Source organism: Ursus arctos, unplaced genomic scaffold (genome assembly GCF_023065955.2).
Source record: "Ursus arctos isolate Adak ecotype North America unplaced genomic scaffold, UrsArc2.0 scaffold_30, whole genome shotgun sequence".
NCBI classification, from domain to species: Eukaryota; Metazoa; Chordata; class Mammalia; order Carnivora; family Ursidae; genus Ursus; species Ursus arctos.
The window spans coordinates 23,378,290-23,396,633 of record NW_026622986.1 but is presented as its reverse complement, the minus strand read 5'-3'; the positions used below and the strand labels follow the sequence as shown (position 1 = coordinate 23,396,633).

The 18,344-nt window shown below is 35.9% G+C and overlaps 1 protein-coding gene across 3 annotated transcripts in view; it reads left to right on the top strand.

The window, feature by feature from the left end:
- HSPA14 (heat shock protein family A (Hsp70) member 14) overlaps positions 1 to 13,216 on the top strand; it is a 37,422-nt gene extending 24,206 nt beyond the window's left edge. For all 3 annotated transcript variants that reach the window (XM_026479041.4, XM_057304665.1, XM_057304666.1), the window contains 4 exons: positions 9,093 to 9,305; positions 9,721 to 9,894; positions 12,083 to 12,153; positions 13,004 to 13,216. In XM_026479041.4, the coding sequence (XP_026334826.1) occupies positions 9,093 to 9,305; positions 9,721 to 9,894; positions 12,083 to 12,153; positions 13,004 to 13,082 (537 nt within the window). In that variant the 3' untranslated portion in view covers positions 13,083 to 13,216. The remainder of the gene's footprint in view (positions 1 to 9,092; positions 9,306 to 9,720; positions 9,895 to 12,082; positions 12,154 to 13,003) is intronic.
- Positions 13,217 to 18,344: the final 5,128 nt, after the last annotated feature.

Sequence of the window (18,344 nt, the reverse complement as noted above, 5' to 3'; positions counted from 1 at the left end):
TCATTTTCATCATGAAAAATATCTACTCACAAAATAGGTTTCTCTAGGGGTGCCTGGATGGCTCAGTCGGTTAAGTGTCTGACTTTGGCTCAGGACATGATCTCAGTGTCCTGGGATCAAGCCCACGCTCAGCAGGGATCTGCTTGTCCCTCTCCCCGTCCTTCTGCCCCTCCCCCAATTTGTGCACATGTGTATGCTTTCTCTGTCAAATAAATAAATATTATTTTAAAAAATTGGTTTCTCTAAACAAGGACAGAACCTTTGTACTGTGGTTTTTAAATATGTATTCAACATAACTACTCCAAAGATATATGTAGAATTCTAAAATGAATTTTTAACCACATAATGTGGGAATATGATTTTAGATATGATTTACATATCTGTAAATTAAGTTCAACATAAGAAAGTGTGTCAGATCCCTTGTCAAGTGAGTTTCCAAAGTATTCATTTCATTTGAGTAGGAGTGAGCCAGTCAAATCTCTTACAGGGACAGAACTATTGGTAGTATTTATTGCAGAATATAATGTCAGTCAGAAAGACAACATTTGATTTGTCATACCTGATACACCAGTGCTGAGATTTTCCCACAGATGATATGAAAAAAGTCCATTTCTTTCTATACATAAACTATATGAGTATTTTAAGTACTACACCACAGTTAAGCTGCCTGGCAGCTACATAAGACAGCAGGTTGAGTGTATCATGCCATTCTTCAAAAAGGAAGTATATTCCCCATTTTCCTTGAAACACACAATCCTTTTGGTCTTTCTTTCATTTTCCTACTAGATTGAGAGATGGGTTTGGAGAGTTTGAAAAGTTTCACATTAAACTCTTTGCTCTAAGAAAAGCAAGAGTAAATATGTGACTATAAATGGCAAGTGACCACTAGCTGGTGTGAGGGGCACAGGAAGTAGTGGTGGGCCTGCCACATATAGCAGGAGCTGTCCTCCAAAAGGGGTAGCAGCTGCCCACTTAAACTGCCTTTCAGGGATGCAGTCTAGTGCTACTGAAGCCTTTGCCTTTTAACAGACTCTCAAATAGAGACTTTGAGTAAAAATTTTTACTGTTTATTTTGAACTGGCTTTATATTTGCATAATTCAAAATGCAAAAGATTCCCCCGCCCCCAACCACCCAGTCTTTTTCCCTCCCTGGAGGTAACTAATGTTACTGGTTTTTTTGTGAGTACTTCTAGAGGTATTTTTACTTAATGTTTTGATTTTTTTTCTTTTTTTTTTTTTTTTAAGATTTTATTTATTTATTTGACAGAGACAGCCAGCGAGAGAGGGAACACAAGCAGGGGGAGTGGGAGAGGAAAAAGCAGGCTCCCAGTGGAGGAGCCCGATGTGGGGCTCGAACCCAGAACGCTGGGATCACGCCCTGAGCTGAAGGCAGATGCTTAACCACTGTGCTACCCAGGCGCCCCTCTTTTTTTTTTTTTTAATTTACTGTTTAAATGTTAGTGACTCATTCAGAACTTCTAAGAATACTGTGTAGAGAGAGAAAACATTTTGCATGATAAAATTTGCAGGTTGCTACTTTGCAACCTCTGTTCCATAGGGTTTTGTTTATTGGTGTTTGTTTTTGTGGTTTTGTTCCTGGGTTATCAGGTGCTTATAAGATGAATTTGATACCATTTCATCTTAAGTATTCTATGGATATTCTCTGTTCCTCAGAAGTTCTAAAGAAACTTTCATGATTTCTCTTTACTGCTTCAATTTTGAATTTAAGTATTTTGCAGACCTATTTCATGATGATTTCTTAAATTTTTAACATTTGACATTGTATAATTTATAATTTATAATTTTTGTGTATCTTTTGATATTAAAATGTAAAAGTATAGAGAAATTTTTGAGATCTGGACAATTTCTCTATTTTTTACTTTTTGCTTTTTGAATTTCCTTTTCTAGGTTTGACAGAAGTTTTCTTGGTTTTTTGTTTTGTTTTTTGGGGGGTTTTTTTGCTCCAACTCCTGTCACTACTATCTCCCAAAAAACTTTTTTAGATCTATTTTTAAGTCATTTTTTTTTCTTTTCCAGTTGGTTTATTTCTAATTTTCTCCTTATTTCTTCTAGTCTTTCCAGGACACTTTCATATTTTTCTAAATTCTTATATTGAATGCCAATTTATTTTTTCATTTTTTTTTCCCTAATAAAAAAATTAACTATAGTTTCACTTCTTAATAGCTTTGGTTTTATTCCATAAGCTTTGACAGATTTTATTATTTTATTTTTAGAATAATCTGATTTTTTTTCCTTTTTGTTGTTTAGATTCATGTTTTTAATACCCAAATAGTTAAGATGGTTTGATTTTTTAACAGCAGTTTTATGAAATTACTGTGAAAGTTATATTTGAAAAGCCTTTAGTAAGACAAGTTACTTATGTTCAAAATATGTATATTCTATTAAAATTTAAATCGCAAAAGAAATCTCATACTACAGACTAGATGTTTAAAGAATTTATTTGAATTAATACTTGGTGATTACGGTCAGCATTAATGGTAACAAACATGTTGTTAGTATTTTTTTTACTTTTTTAAATGAAAATTCCAAAAGCCAAGATTTTCTAGTTTTTTAGTTTCGGGGGATTTTTTAAGATTTTATTTATTTATTCGACAGAGATAGAGACAGCCAGCGAGAGAGGGAGCACAAGCAGGGGGAGTGGGAGAGGAAGAAGCAGGCTCATAGCGGAGGAGCCTGATGTGGGGCTCGATCCCAGGGATCACGCCCTGAGCTGAAGGCAGACGCTTAACAACTGAGCCACCCAGGCGCCCCAAGTTTTTTGGTTTTTTGCTGTTTTTTTTGTTGTTGTTGTTTGTTTGTTTGTTTTTGCATAACATCACTTAATTGCTTCTTAAAGCTTTTTGATGTTGATTATGAGAGATTTGAAAGGGCATATTCTACATTTTTATTCTCATGGTAGTTACATGAGATCATAAAGTTTTAGAGAAGACTTTTATTTTTACTTACCTCCAAAACAGACCTTTTAGGGAGGTCTTAGGGAACTTTGCCAGAGTAAACCTGCTTTTCTTTTTTTGTTTCACTCAGCTGATGTTCCTCATGCCCTCACCTGAAGATCAGTATGGTATTACTCCTCATTTCACACCTAATGTTAAAGAGGCCTAGTTTTCATCAGTTGATCCTTTTCTCTAACACACTAAGCTTTGAGAACATCCATAAAAAGACTGTGAAATAAGTAATTATTGATGATTTCCCTTCTTGGGCTACCTATTTATTCAGTATTCTGTGTACCTATGGAGATGTAAGTGTTAAATGTGTAGGAATTAGGAAATTAAGGTCTTTATAAAGGAGCAATTTTATTCAGCTTTGTTGAATTGTAATTGACAAATACAATTGTAAGATATTTGTAGTGTACAGGTAAGATTTGATATATGTATACATTGTGATAGGATTCCCACCATGGAGTTAATTAACACATCTGTCACCCCGTATTTTTACCTTTTTGGGTCAGAGATGAAAACACTTAAGTTTGCTTTCTTAACAAATCTCAATTACACAGTACAATATTATCAACTATGGTCACCATGTTATACATTAGATCCTCAGACCTTATTCACTTAAAACTGAAATTTTGTATCCTTTTACCAACCTCTCCCTATTTCCCCCACCACTTAGCTCCAACCACTTTTCTACCTTCTGTTTCTATGAGTTTGACATTTTTTTCTTTTTTTAGATTCCACGTATAAGTGACACCATGCAGTATCTGTCTTTCTCTTTCTAGCTTATTTTACCTCCCATAATGCCTTCAGATTGATTCGTGTTGTTGCAAATAATAAGATTTCCCTCTTTTTAAAGATTGAATAATATTGCTTTGTGTTTGTATTTATGCCACATCTTCATCCATCCATCCATCAACAAACACTTAGGAGGGGCGCCTGGGTAGCGCAGTGGTTAAGCAACTGCCTTCGGCTCAGGGTGTGATCCCGGCGTTATGGGTTCGAGCCCCACATCAGGCTCTTCCACTGGGAGCCTGCTTCTTCCTCTCCCACTCCCCCTGCTTGTGTTCCCTCTCTCGCTGGCTGTCTCTCTCTGTCAAATAAATAAATAAAATCTTTAAAAAAAAAAACAAACACTTAGGATATTTCCATATGTTGGGTATTGTGAATAATGCTGTAATGAACATGAGAGTACACATATCTCTTTGAGATAGTGATTTCATTTCCTTTGAATATATACTCGGAAGTGGGATTGCTGGATCATGTGGTAATTCTATTTTTAATTTCTTGAGGAATTTCCATACTGTTTTCCATAGTGGCTCTATCATTTTACATTCCCAACAGTGTACAAGGGTATTTTTGCCAATACATGTTATCTCTTGTGTTTTTGATGAGAGCCACCCTAACAAGTGTGAGGTGATATCTCACTGTGGTTTTGATTTGCATTTGCCTTATGATTAGTGATGTTTAGCATCTTTTCATGTGTCTCTTAGCTACCTGTATATCTTCTTCAGAAAAATGTCTATTTAAGTCCTTCACCCATTTTTTAATTATGTTGTTTGGTTTTTTTGCTTTTGAGTTTATGACTTCCTTGTATATTTTGCATATTAACCCCTTTTCAGATATATGGTTTGCAAATATCTTTTCCCTTTTTACAGGTTGCCTTTTCATTTTGTTGATGGTTTCCTTTGTTGTTCAGTAGCTTTTTAGTTTGGTGTTATTTTTTTTGGTTTTATTGTCTTTGCTTTGGGTGTCAAATCCAAAAAATCACTACTAAGACCAATGTCCAGGAGCTTTACCCCCTGTGTTTTCTTCTAGGAGGTTTACAGTTTCAGGTCTTAATTCAAGTCTTCAATTTGAATTGATTTTTTTTTTTTATGGTATAACATAATTGTACAGTTTTATTCTTTTGCCTGTGGATATCCACTTTTCCCCACACCACTTACTAAGGAGACTGTCCTTTCCCTGTTGTATATTCTTGGTTCCTTTGTTGAAAATTAATTGACCGTTTATGCGTGGGCTTTTTTCTGAGCTCTTTATTCTATTGATTTGTGTGACTGTTTCTGTGCCAATAGCATTCTGTTCTGATTACTATAGCTTTGTAATATATTTTAAAATCAGGAAGTGTGATGCTCCAACTTTGTTCTTTCTCAGGATTGCTTTGGCTATTTTGGGTCTTCTGTGGTTCCGTATGGATTTTGGGATTGTCTTTTCTATTTCTGTGAAAAATGCCATTAGAATTTTGATAGGATCGCATTGAATCTGTAGACCACTTTGGGTAGTGTGGGCGTTTTAACAATATTAATTCTTCCAATCCGTGAACATGGAATATCTTTCAACTTATTAATGTCTTCTCCAATTTCTTTCATCCATATCTTTATAGTTTTTAGTGTATAGATTGTTCATCTCCTCGGTTGAATTTATTCCTAAGTATTTTATTCTTTTTATTGCTGTTGTGAATAGGATTGTCTTCTTAGGGGCGCCTGGGTGGCACAGCGGTTAAGCGTCTGCCTTCGGCTCAGGGCGTGATCCCAGCGTTACGGGATCGAGCCCCACATCAGGTTCCTCCGCTATCAGCCTGCTTCTTCCTCTCCCACTCCCCCTGCTTGTGTTCCCTCTCTCGCTGGCTGTCTCTATCTCTGTCGAATAAATAAATAAAATCTTTAAAAAAAAAAAAAAAAGGATTGTCTTCTTAATTTCTCTTTCCAATGATTTGTTGTTAGTGTACAAAAAATAATTTAAAGTAATTTTTGGTAAGTATGAACTTACTTTTGCCGTTTTGCTAATTTTCTGTTTTGTAGTTCATGTGTTCCTTTCTTCCTTCTTTGTGATTTGATGATTTTTTTTGTATAGTAATGTGCTTTCATATCTTTATCTTTTGTTGTATCTACTATTGGTTTTTGCTTTATGGTTACCATGAAGCTTATATAAAACATCTTATAATAGCCTTATTTGAAACTAATAACTGCTTAACTTTGGACACATACAGAAACTCTACATTTTTACACATCTCCTCTCCACGTTTTATGTTTTTGATGTCATAATTTACATCTTTTTGTATTGTGTATCCATTAATTAATTATTGTAGTTAGTTACTTTTAATGGTATTTTTCTTTTAAACTTTATACTGGAGTTATAAGTGACTCACCCCCCACCATTACAATATTAGAGTATTCTGAATTTAACTACAGTTGACCTGTGAACAACACAGGTTGAATTGTGCAGATCTGCTCATAAATGGATTTTTTTTCAGTAAATACAATAAAGTGCTGTAAATGGATTTTCTGTTCTTTGTGATTTTCTTAACATTTTTTTCTCAAGCTTGCTTTATTGTAAGAATACAGTATATAATACGTATAACATATAAAATATGTGTTTCTTGACCGTGTTCTTGGTAAGGCTTCTGGTCAACAGTAGGCTATTAGTAGTTAAGTTTTGGGGTAGTCAGAGGTTATACATGGATTTTCCACTATGCAGGGAATCAGTGTTCCTGACCTTTGAATTATTCAAGGGTCAACTGTATATTTACCTTTACCAGTGAGTTTTATAGTTTCATATGTTTTCAGGTTATTAATTAGCATACTTTTGTTTCAACTTGAAGAACTCCCTTGAACATTGCTTATAAGGCTAGTCTGGTATACTCCATCAGCTTTCATTTGTGTGTAAAACACTTTATATCTCCATCAGTTCTGCAGTACAGCTTTGCCGGGTAGAGTATTCTTGGCTGACAGGTTTTTTCTTCAGCACTTAGAATATCTCACATCTGGTTTACAAAATTTCTGTTGAAATATCTGCTTTGGGGCGCCTGGGTGGCACAGCGGTTAAGCGTCTGCCTTCGGCTCAGGGCGTGATCCCGGTGTTGTGGGATCGAGCCCCACATCAGACTCCTCCGCTAGGAGCCTGCTTCTTCCTCTCTCACTCCCCCTGCTTGTGTTCCCTCTCTCGCTGGCTGTCTCTATCTCTGTCAAATAAATAAATAAAATCTTTAAAAAAAAAAAAAATATCTGCTTATCTTATGAGAGGGTCCCTTGTGTGTAACAAGTTGCTTTTCTCTTGCTGCCTTTAAGATTCTGTCTTTTAACTTTTGACATTGGGGGGGGGCAGGAGGGTGGGTAGAGGGAAAAGGAGAGAGAGAATCTTAAGTAGGCTCCATGCCCAGCTATGAGCCCGATGCAGGGCTCAATCTCATGACCCTGAGATCATGAACTGAGCTGAAATTGAGAGGGGCGCTTAACCAACTGAACCACCCATGTGCCCTATTGACACTTTAATTTCAGCGTGGGTCTCTTTATTCATCTTACTTGGTAATTTTTGGGCTTACTGGATCTGTATATCTGTTTCTTTCCCCAGGTTAAGTAAGTTTTCAGCCATTATGTCTTTTAATACACATTCTGCCCCTTTTTTTCTTTCTCTTCTCCTTCTTAGGACTTCTATAATATGTATATTAGTATACTTACTATATTTTTTTTAAGATTTTATTTATTTATTTGACAGAGAGAGACAGCCAGAGAGAGAGGGAACACAAGCAGGGGGAGTGGGAGAGGAAGAAGCAGGCTCCCAGCGGAAGAGCCTGACGTGGGGCTCGATCCCAGAACGCTGGGACCACGCCCTGAGCCGAAGGCAGACACTTAATGACTGCGCCACCCAGGCGCCCCTAGTATACTTACTATTGTCCCATAAGTCCCTTAAGCTGTCTTAATTCTTTCTCATTCTTTTTTCTTTTTGCTCCTCTGTTTAAGTGAATTCCTCTGTCCTGTCTCTGAGTTCACGAATCCTTTCTTTTGCTTCATCTGATGTGCTATTTAACCTCTCTACTGAATTTTTCATTTACTATATTCTTCAGTTCTGTGATTTCTGTTTGGTATTTTTTTATATTTTCTCTCTCTCTATTGACATTCTCACTTTATTCACGTTACTCTCCTGACTTAAGCAAGCAACTTTATTGTTATAAACTGTATTGGGAAAATCACTTATCTTTGTCTCATTAAGATTGGTTTTTGAGGATTAATTTTGTTAGGAATATATATATTGACTCTCCATGTTGATTTCTGTGCATTACATATAACTGCCACATCTTCCAGTCTTGACACACTGTTCTTACATAAGAAATTAACTTTGTCAATCACCCCAGCCCCAAACTCCTGGTCGCCTCTCAAACCTTTATGCCTAAGCTGCCATCTTTGTTCTTCGTGCCTCTCAGTAGTTGAGAGTATGCCAAGACCATCAGTGTCCCAAAGAGGAGGATTGCAGTCAGCACCTAGATACAAGCTGATTGCAAGCCAGACTCTTCAGGCAGCAGCTGGGAAAGTATGCAGTCAAACCTCTTCCAGGGATAAACTGGGAAACGGGCATTTTTTGCCTGGCTCCCTCTATGCTGAGCCCAGGTGTATAGCCACTGGGCAGGGGGTGCTCCTTAACCATTTAAAATGTGATAGTCTTTGCGATAGTCCTGTGGGACTCATGAATGCCAGTCCCTTTGACTGTCAGAACTAGGTGATTTGGAGCCCCGTTCCCTCAGGTGGAGGCCATAAAAGCTGGGGCACTTGTGTGGACAAGCTCATTAAGGAGCGGTTTTATATGAAATTCTTCAGAAACAACATATTTAATCAGATGGACCAAGAGCTTAAAATGTAGTTTTGTAAAACATCTTTTTCCTCAGAAAATTCAGTGTTCTTCCATGGTGAAGACAAAAATCTGTGTCGTGGTTTTCACATAGAGAGATTGCTTATATTTATTTTGTCACAAAAATGCTGTAAGGTTTATGTAAACAAATAGTATAAAGTATTAATATATTTCCTATTCAAATGCCTATTTATGGTTAAGCCTCATACCCCATATTAATCAAAACCCGCATTGTTGCTGTATTTTGCTGTGTTGTGAGGTCTCTTCATTTTAAATTTTGTTTTTATGAGTAAAGAATATGTTAAGTACTTAAAATGTGTTAAATATATATATATATATATACACACACACACACACACACACATATATATGGTAAGTATGACATAAAATAATGTTAAAATAGGGCTTGTATTTTACCATTACATGTGGTAAAGATGGCTGACCTTATAACACTTAATTTTGAGAAACAGCCATTGTTCTAAAAGTAAAAAACTGAAAATTATTTTTATTTTCTAGGTTGTCCTTTGTGGAGGATCTTCCCGAATCCCAAGGCTACAGCAACTGATTAAAGATCTTTTCCCAACTGTTGAGCTTCTGAATTCTATCCCTCCTGATGAGGTCATCCCTATTGGTGCAGCTATAGAAGCAGGGATTCTTATTGGGAAAGAAAACCTTTTAGTGGAAGACTCCCTTAAGATAGAGTGTTCAGCCAAAGATATTTTAGTTAAGGTAGGTTTAGCTTTTCTTTACTTTTCCATAAAAGTAGCATTAACTTATTGCCATAAGTTTTTATACATACCATGGTTTTACAGTGAAACTTTGTATATTGGTAAAAATTTTCAATTTAGATTTATAATTTTATACTTAATGAGTTTCTCATTTTCTTTCAGTTAGTATTTATTTAGCATGTTAATTTCTTGTAATTTTAATCATAACCTTCAAATATAGATAGAGATATACATGTTTCAATTTATTTTTAAATGAAGTAGGTTAGGGTTAAGGAATACTTTTGTTTTCTTCTCTTTGCCTATCTGTAGTTTCTAGATTATCAACAAGGATTAAGTATTATATATATAATAGGAATGACTTTATAACTGTAATGATAAATATCAAAGGGTATGCATATTATTTTTCTGCTTATTAGGGAGTCGATGAATCAGGAGCCAACAGTTTCACAGTACTGTTCCCATCAGGGACTCCTTTGCCAGCTCGAAGACAACACACATTACAAGCCCCTGGAAGTATATCTTCAGTATGCCTTGAACTGTATGAGTCTGAGGGGAAAAACTCTACAAAAGAGGAAGACAAGTTCGCACAGGTGAATATATAAAGTTGGGCAATGAATTAGTCATGTGAAACTGTTTAGCTTTTCCTTCTTCATTTGATTCAGTTTAATATTAATATAAAATGTATATAAGACATCTATCTAACATTTTTATGAATTGATTATTTCTACTTTTAAAAGAGAGAAGAAATAAACAATTTTAATTTGAAAGAGTTACGGGAAAATAAAAACAAAGCACAATATGTATTTTTTCTGTTTGTGCTGTCGACCTTCCTTGGTAAAATGTAAATGGCAGGGGAAATGGCATTTTTTCGTTTGCTACATGCCAGGCACTATACCAGGCAACTTACAAATATCTCAAAATGCTATGAGATAGACATTATTACATTCATTGCATAGGTGATTGAGAAACAGGCTCATGGCACTAAATACCTTATTTTCCTTGTTGAGCTAAGATTTAGCCTCAGTTGGGTTTACTCCTGGGCCTTTGCTCTTGCCATTATACCATGCTGCCTCGTATACAGGATACCTTTGCTTTTTCAAAATACTACATTTCTATTTCATACTATAGAATCCTCTGCATCTTTTAAAAGGAATGAGGTGGAGCCACTTTATTTGCTTAGAACACGCCCAAGAAATATAATTACATTAAAACACATATACAGGGACTGCAGAGCTGTATTTATAGTATGATGTCATCTGTGTTTAAATAAAAAGTTGGAGAGCACGGGTGTGTGTGAGGGAGGTGGTGTTTGGGTAGGTGTGTGTATATAAATATCCATGCATGGATACAGAAAATATCTATAGGTATTAGAACTATATTTAGGAAACTTAACTGAGTAGATTTGAAGGTACCAAGAGGGTTTTGTTTTGTTTTGTTTTTTTACTTTTTAACACTTTGTACTGACTTTTTAACAAACAGCACAGGACATGAGCATGAAGTACTTTCACAGTGAAAATAAAACAAATGTAGGTAACCAAAGGGAATGCATAGTATCTTTAGCTTTATATCTGTTGGTTTTTTTTTTTAAGATTTTATTTATTTATTTGACAGAGACAGCCAGCAAGAGAGGGAACACAGGCAGGGGGAGTGGGAGAGGAAGAAGCAGGATCCCAGCAGAGCAGGGAGCCCGAGGTGGGGCTCGATCCCAGGACCCTGGGATCACGCCCTGAGCCGAAGGCAGACGCTTAACGACTGAGCCACCCAGGCACCCCTATATCTGTTTTCTCATTCAACAAAACAATAATGAAAACACACATACAAAACCTATCTGGGCTCCACCTCAAACCTCTTAGAATTTAGGGGACTAGGGCTCTTCAACTAGTAAAGTTTTCAAAAGGTCCTCCAGATGTTTCTGTTGTGGATTACTACATAAGCACTTTTCAGTGTACTGTATTTCTAAACTCACTTGGCTGCCTTAGTATTCCTTTAGCTTCTCTGTCTTGTACATTTATTACCTTTTCTCTTCATACGCTACTCCAAGACTCTGCTGCAGCTACTGTCGCCATATCCTAACTTACAGATGCCAGAAGAAGAGGTAGTCACCTAATACTGAATTTGAAGATAACTCTTTTAGAGATCTTATCTGTTCTAATCTCTGTGTTTTACAAATGAATAAACTAAGGTACTTAGTGCTTGCCTGAGGTCATAAGACTTGATACTGGCAAAATCTGAAAAGTCATTTCCAAACTTGGTTTATTGGTATACCTTTCTTTAGGAAACTAAAGAATTTTTTGGTAAATTCATTAGTATCTGCTATGTACAAATGTAATCTTAGTTGTACAAAAGAAATTGTCATGTGTTTCTTTAAATTGGTTTTCAAAAAAAAAAAATTTTGATTTTCCAAGTGTATTTAAAATATTGGAATTTTTAAAAGTATATATAGAAGTATATACCAAAATATAATTTACATGTTACTGGTAATAGCTTATTTACCAAAAAGAGAAGCAGTCTTTGTTTTCCGAGACAAAGTATACTTCATAATCTAGGATATGTTGTTTAAGAGGAACAAATCTGTTAGTTATATGCTCTCTCTCTAGAGGAGACGTTTCCACTAAGAAAGCTTAATCCTATTCTCTGATTCTGGTAATTGAAAACTGCCCTATTTTAAAAGGTTTGTTTCAATAATAAGTAAGATTTGGTCCATTGGAATAACTGGTGCATCAGTTTATTAACATATCAAAGTACTGAATCGTCTTTATATTATTTTTGCATAAACAGGTTGTACTCCAGGATCTAGATAAAAAAGAAAACGGATTACGTGATATATTAGCTGTTCTTACTATGAAAAGGTACAAAATTAAACTACTTCTGATGTTCAGAAAATTCACTGTGAGGCTTGACCTTTTTTGTTAGTTTATTGATTTCTTCATGCATTGCCATTCTAAGAAAATCGTCTATTAAAGCTTGCAAAGACTTTATCAGTGAATTACATTTTTTGCCCTACAAAATTGCTATATTTTACAAAGAAAGTGTATCTCATCATTTGCATTCTGAATTTTTTATGAACTCTAATTATTTTGGTGTGGTCAGTGTAAAAAACTGGTCCATGAAGTTTGAGATATAATTTTTATCAATCTTAAATATAATCTTCTAAGGTTTTCATAATTGATATTATTTGTCCTATGAAAGGATAAGTTTATTTCAGTATTGCTGCAGAAAATCTCTAGGAAATAAATTACTAATTAAATCCAGCTATTACCACTCCACTAACAAACAGCCATCCATAAGCCTGTGTCTTGCAAGTAAATCATTTCCAAATTAACTTTAGGGACAATTCATTCCATAACCATACTTAGCAAGAATGTCAAATTCATTAGAGTAGGTTTGCCTTGGTCTAGGCTTAAAGACTGCGTGATGCATCTTCACTGTGTGTAAAGGCTTAAACTTGAGATCTTGATCATCATGGTTTTCAAGGAATACACCTTCTGTGTCAGTGGTCTAGGAAGAAATTTTTAGGAACAGCCACCTAATTATAGCATATGACACTAAGTTTAGACACTGAAATTGTGTTTCTTCTTTATCTTAATACTCTTTCAAAAATTAAAATTATCTCGTTTACTCAAAGTCCTGAAATAATTTCTTAAGAACTTTCTGTTCCTATGAAATGAGCTTATGAAATGTTATTTTTTGTTTGTTTAGGGATGGATCTTTACATGTGACATGCACAGATCAAGAGACTGGAAAATGTGAAGCAATCACCATTGAAGTGGCTTCTTAGTGTTCTAGAGAAACCAGGACTTTTTTAGAACTAGACTATCAATATTATTTGGTTTTGTTTACAAGTGATGTTTATATTAAAATACTTTTTGAATGAATTGTATATGTTTCTATTAAAATACAATATATTGGTAAGTGTTGCAACCTTTTTTTGTTTTCCATTTAAGATGGGAAATATAAGGTCCTTTATTAGTGGGAAATATAAGGAACTTTTTCTATCATGAAGCTATTTAGAATTAAATTGAGTGAATTGAAGGAAATTTTACTGGAAATTTAACAATGTTTTTAAAAAATTTTTGTTCTATAACTTCAAATTTGAAGAAGTCTTATTAATTCTTGTTAGATAATGAACTAGGAACAATTTACAAGTCTTTGATACTAAATGAAGAAAATTGGAGAGCCATGTGCAAAGTAAGATACCATTTTTGCTTAAAAGAAAAAATAGGGGTGCCTGGGTGGCTCAGTCGTTAAGTGTCTGCCTTCGGCCCAGAGCGTGATCCCAGGGTCCTGGGATTCAAGCCCCACATCAGGCTCCTCCGCTGGGAGCCTGCTTCTTCCTCTCCCACTCCCCCTGCTTGTGTTCCCTCTCTTGCTGGCTGTCTCTCTCTCTCTGTCAAATAAATAAATAAAATCTTAAAAAAGAAAAAAAAAGTAAATTCATAAACTCAACAATTGTGTATACATATGTGTGTGACAAGCACAGAAAACAAAAGTCTAGAGGGCTGCCCACCAAACTTGTAACAGTGGCCTTTTTGTGGACAGAAATATTATAGGGTGGCACTTTCACTTTTCCTTTTTACAATTTTGTTTAGTGTGATTTTTTTTCTCTAACAAACATTTTATCTTTTGAAATTAAAAGATCTTTTTATTTTGAAGAGAGGGCTAGCCACATTCTGTTCATCAGAGAACACTCACTAGGGCATTGAGATACTCACTGGATTACTAATGAAAAGCTTGTTCACTAACTAAAACAAGACAACTAATCTGTGTATATTGAAAAGAGAACTGGAAGGTGAGAGTGCACATCGGAATCTATTATCAAGAGAGGATTTTCTGTTCATTTCTCTCCTTGGTTCCCAGAAGACTTGAAAAGAGGAAGTATCTTTACCCAGTGGTAAAATTAAAACTTGTGCTGTTTTTATCTTGTTCAGGCTTTGTGGATGTGCTTTATTCATTATAGCTTATTTTTATGGAGCTAGATGGCAGTAATCTATTTCTAAAGATACAGAAACCAAACTTAAGTTTTTTCATGATTATTCTGTGTCAGATTATTGACAGAATCAAAAAGAATTCAGATATGATTCTGAGTCCACAAAGAAGTAGACTCAAAGTTAACTCAAAGGCTTTGATTAAGGCTGAGTACTTAGTTAACCGTTTTTTAGGATCTTTTCCAGTTACTAAAAACTTTGAAATCAAATAAATATAAATTAAATGTTTTCAGAAAATAGGAAAGTAGCATCTGAACTAGCTGAACTGCTTTCAGTTATGCTTTGGAAAGTGCTTTAGGATTTTATTTTGTAGTTACTGTTAGCTCTTTAAACTAGATCAGGCACTGGCAAACTATAGCCAGTGTGTCAATTCTCTGCCATTCCTATTTTTGTAAATAAAATTTTTATTAGAATATAGCCAGGCTTACTGGGATCTGTACTGTTTGTGGCCGTCTTCACACTGTTATGGCAGTGAGTAGTTGCAACAGAGACTCTGTGGCCCATAAACTTTAAAATATTTACTGTCTTTACAGAAAATGTTTTGTCAACCCCTGAAGCAGATTAATGAAACCTGTAGAATAAAATATCATAAGGATTTATTCAAGAGTTTTCTTTTCTTCCATGTCTATGTAATAATTTACTTACTTGACTGCTTTCTCCACTACATTAGTAAGTATTGTGAGAGCAGAGACGCTCTTAGTCACCATTATGTCCCAGGCCCCAAAACATTACCTGAACATAGGTGTTCAGTCAATGTCTATCGAATAAGTGCATTACATGGAAGAAAAAGGTCGTCTTTGTATTCTACAGGACAATGGCCAGTAAGTACATCTTTTGCATATTTTATGATTTCTTTAGAAACACAATAAAGAAGGAAAGGAATACCACTGCTTTTCTGGCTTTATTAGTCAGCATTGCAATGATTTTTTTCCCCAAACATATCAAATTTGAAATTGTCACCAAAGGTGCTCTGTCGCCTAATGAAATGTACTCCAAATTGTCTGCATCCTCATGTAACAAGTTTTTTTTCTTCTGAATTTAGGGAAGGTTTGCCAATTAACTTTTCTTGTGTTTTACTTTTTTAAGGTAAAAATAGCTTCAACATTCTTCTAATTATAAAATTATACACATTCATTATAAAATTAAAATTGCAAAAGAAAGGGGTGCCTGGGTGGCTCAGTCAGTGAAGCATCCAACTCTTGATTTCAGCTCAGGTCATGATCTCAAGGGTCCTGAGATTGAGCCCCACATTAGGCTGCAAACTCGGTGTGGAGTTTGCTTGAGATTCTCTTTCTCCTTCTCCCTCTCCCCTTCCCCTGCTCAGCATGCACGTGCACCCTCTCCTTTCTCTCTCTCTCAAATCTTTTTAAAATTGCAAAAGAAGAAAATGTCAAACATCCTATAATCTACCACCTAAAGTAGATATTTTTGATGAACATCTTGATCTTTTCTTGCACTTAACCAATTATCTTTGCAGTGCCCAAATATTTAAAAACATGAGGGGCGCTTGGGTAGCTCAGTCGGTGAAGCGTCTTCCTTTGGCTCAGATCATGATCCCAGTTGTGATCCCAGGGCCCTGGGATCGAGCTCCACGGCAGGCTCTGCTCAGCAGGGAGCCTGCTTCTCCCTCTCCCACTGCCCCTCTCCCTACTTATGCTCTCTCTCTCTCTAATGAATTAAAAATCTTTTTTAAAAAAATTTTAAAACAAGCACTTTTATCAGTAAAGCAAGAGGTTATGTCAAACTATAATTTTGCCTGTCTACATGTCTGATATTGTCTAAAGGACAGAGCCAAATACACAGAAATAAATTCCTATATATAATACTGTGAAAGTTTTGGGGGGGAAACAACATACTTGTCATCACAAACAAAGCTTTTATATGTGTAAGAGCTTTTAAAGATAACATGTATCAGCACAAAACAAATTCTGTGGGAAAATGTCAGGATTTCTAAAATAACTGAGTAACTATGTAACATTTATAACGATACCATTGTTTGCTTTAATTCTTTATTTCATTTTTAAATTGTAACCTCACCGTAACTCCCTGAGTAGTTGCAATATGCAGAGAATAATCAAGCCTCTATTATTTCTGTGTTCTATATGTAGAAATAGAAATAGATTCAGAGAAGTTAAATAATTTTTCCAAGAACTAACAGTAAGTGTGAATTTTGAACTAATACTCCTATTTTTTTGTAAACAATTTTTCTTGATTACTTACTATTCTAAGCACCTTATGTACATTACTTCATTTAAATTCACACTGTCCATTCTATTCCCTGCCTCTTGAAGAACATCCAAATGAAAGAGGAGATACTCCATGGATCTCTAGAAATCATGTTTGCAGGGGTCTTAATGGGGAAAAACCTGGGGGGGGTGGAGGCATAATTCTGTATGTTTCCGTTGAGGCCAATGATGTATACGTCTGGCTTTTGATTTCCTCTCCATTTATAGCCAGGATTTACCAAGATCCTCAAACTTTATAGTCTCAGGACTCTTTTACACTCTTAAAAATTATTGAGAAAGTAAAGAGTTTTTATTTATTTATTTGAGATAGAAACAGAGTGAGAGAAAGCATGAGTGGGGGTGGGGAGAGGCAGAGGGAGAGGGAGAAGCAGGCTCTCCACTGAGCAGGGAGTCCGATGCGGGGCTCAATTCCAGGACCCTGGGATCATGACCTGAGCCAAAGGCAAACGCTTAACTGACAGCCACCCAGGTGTCCCATATTGGTTTTGTATACATACATATATAGTTATAGTTATTTACTATATTTACAGAAGTTAAAAAAAAACGAGATTTTTTTTTTCCTGCCACAGACAATTTTTGGTTGGCTATACAAAGGTGCATATTGGGTATGGGGGGTGAATTTGGGTTCCCCACTGAAGCAGGGAGGCCTGGAGTCATACCTGTTGCAGTAAATATTTTGCCTCTGATTTCCCCATCACTCCTGCACCTCCTCGTCTGTTCAACCAGCCTCCTTCCTTTTGTAACTTGTAGTCTATTTGACTCATATTTTCCTTTCCTTCCTATGTGAAATTTTGCTATCAGTCTGAGCTTTTGTTGCTTGGCATGTTGGGGAGATCCAAGGGTAACTTTTGGGACCAAGGGCCTGGCATGGCTCTGGTTTTTCAGGAAAGATCAGAACCAACCTCAGAAACCAGGCCATGGGGGAGATGAGAGGGAACTTTCCAGAACAAATCTCCCTGAGTTACAGGTGAGGATTACAGTAGTATGTTTCCCCATTGTCTTCTGAATGTTATGAAAAATGTTACCCTCCCATGGGTTAGTCCTAAAACCAAGAGATTTTTTTATTTGTTTTTTAAATAAAAAAAAAAATACATGTTAGGGGCGCCTGGGTGGCTCAGTCGTTAAGTGTCTGCCTTTGGCTCAGGGTGTGATCCCAGAGTCCTGGAATCGAGCCCCACATCAGGCTCATCCGCTGGGAGCCTGCTTCTTCCTCTCCCACTCCCTCTGCTTGTGTTCCCTCTTTCACTGGCTATCTCTCTCTCTGTCAAATAAATAAAATCTTTAAAAAACAAACAAAAAACTACATGTTAAGTAACATTTTTATGAAAGATAACTTTTCAAAAACAAAAAGATTTAGTGGTAAGTGTGGTATTGTTTCACGTTTTTTCAAATCTCTTTAATGTCTGTCTTGAGAAGATAGCTCTGTTCTGTTTCTTCATTCAATCTGTTACAATATCCAAGTTGTATATCCTCTGAAAAACTTCACTCTATACTTGTGAGAGGAAAGAAGTCAGAAAACATCTTGGTATTATTATGAAAAGTTTTGAACTTATGGGCCTCCTGAAGGGTCTCAGGGTTCCTGTCATACTTTGAGACTTGCTGCTTTAGATAGTAGACACAGTGGTACCTGTTGAAGAGACAAGGTCTAATCTGTCCCCTGGAATTAGTGGGGTTGAAGACAAAAGACAAAACGGTTGATGTACAAAAGAGTCTAATTCATCCCTTAAATGTTTACTGAACTGATCAAGACCCAAAAAACAGACAAGATAACTACAAATACTGGGAAGTGCATTTAGTGCCAAGGAGAGA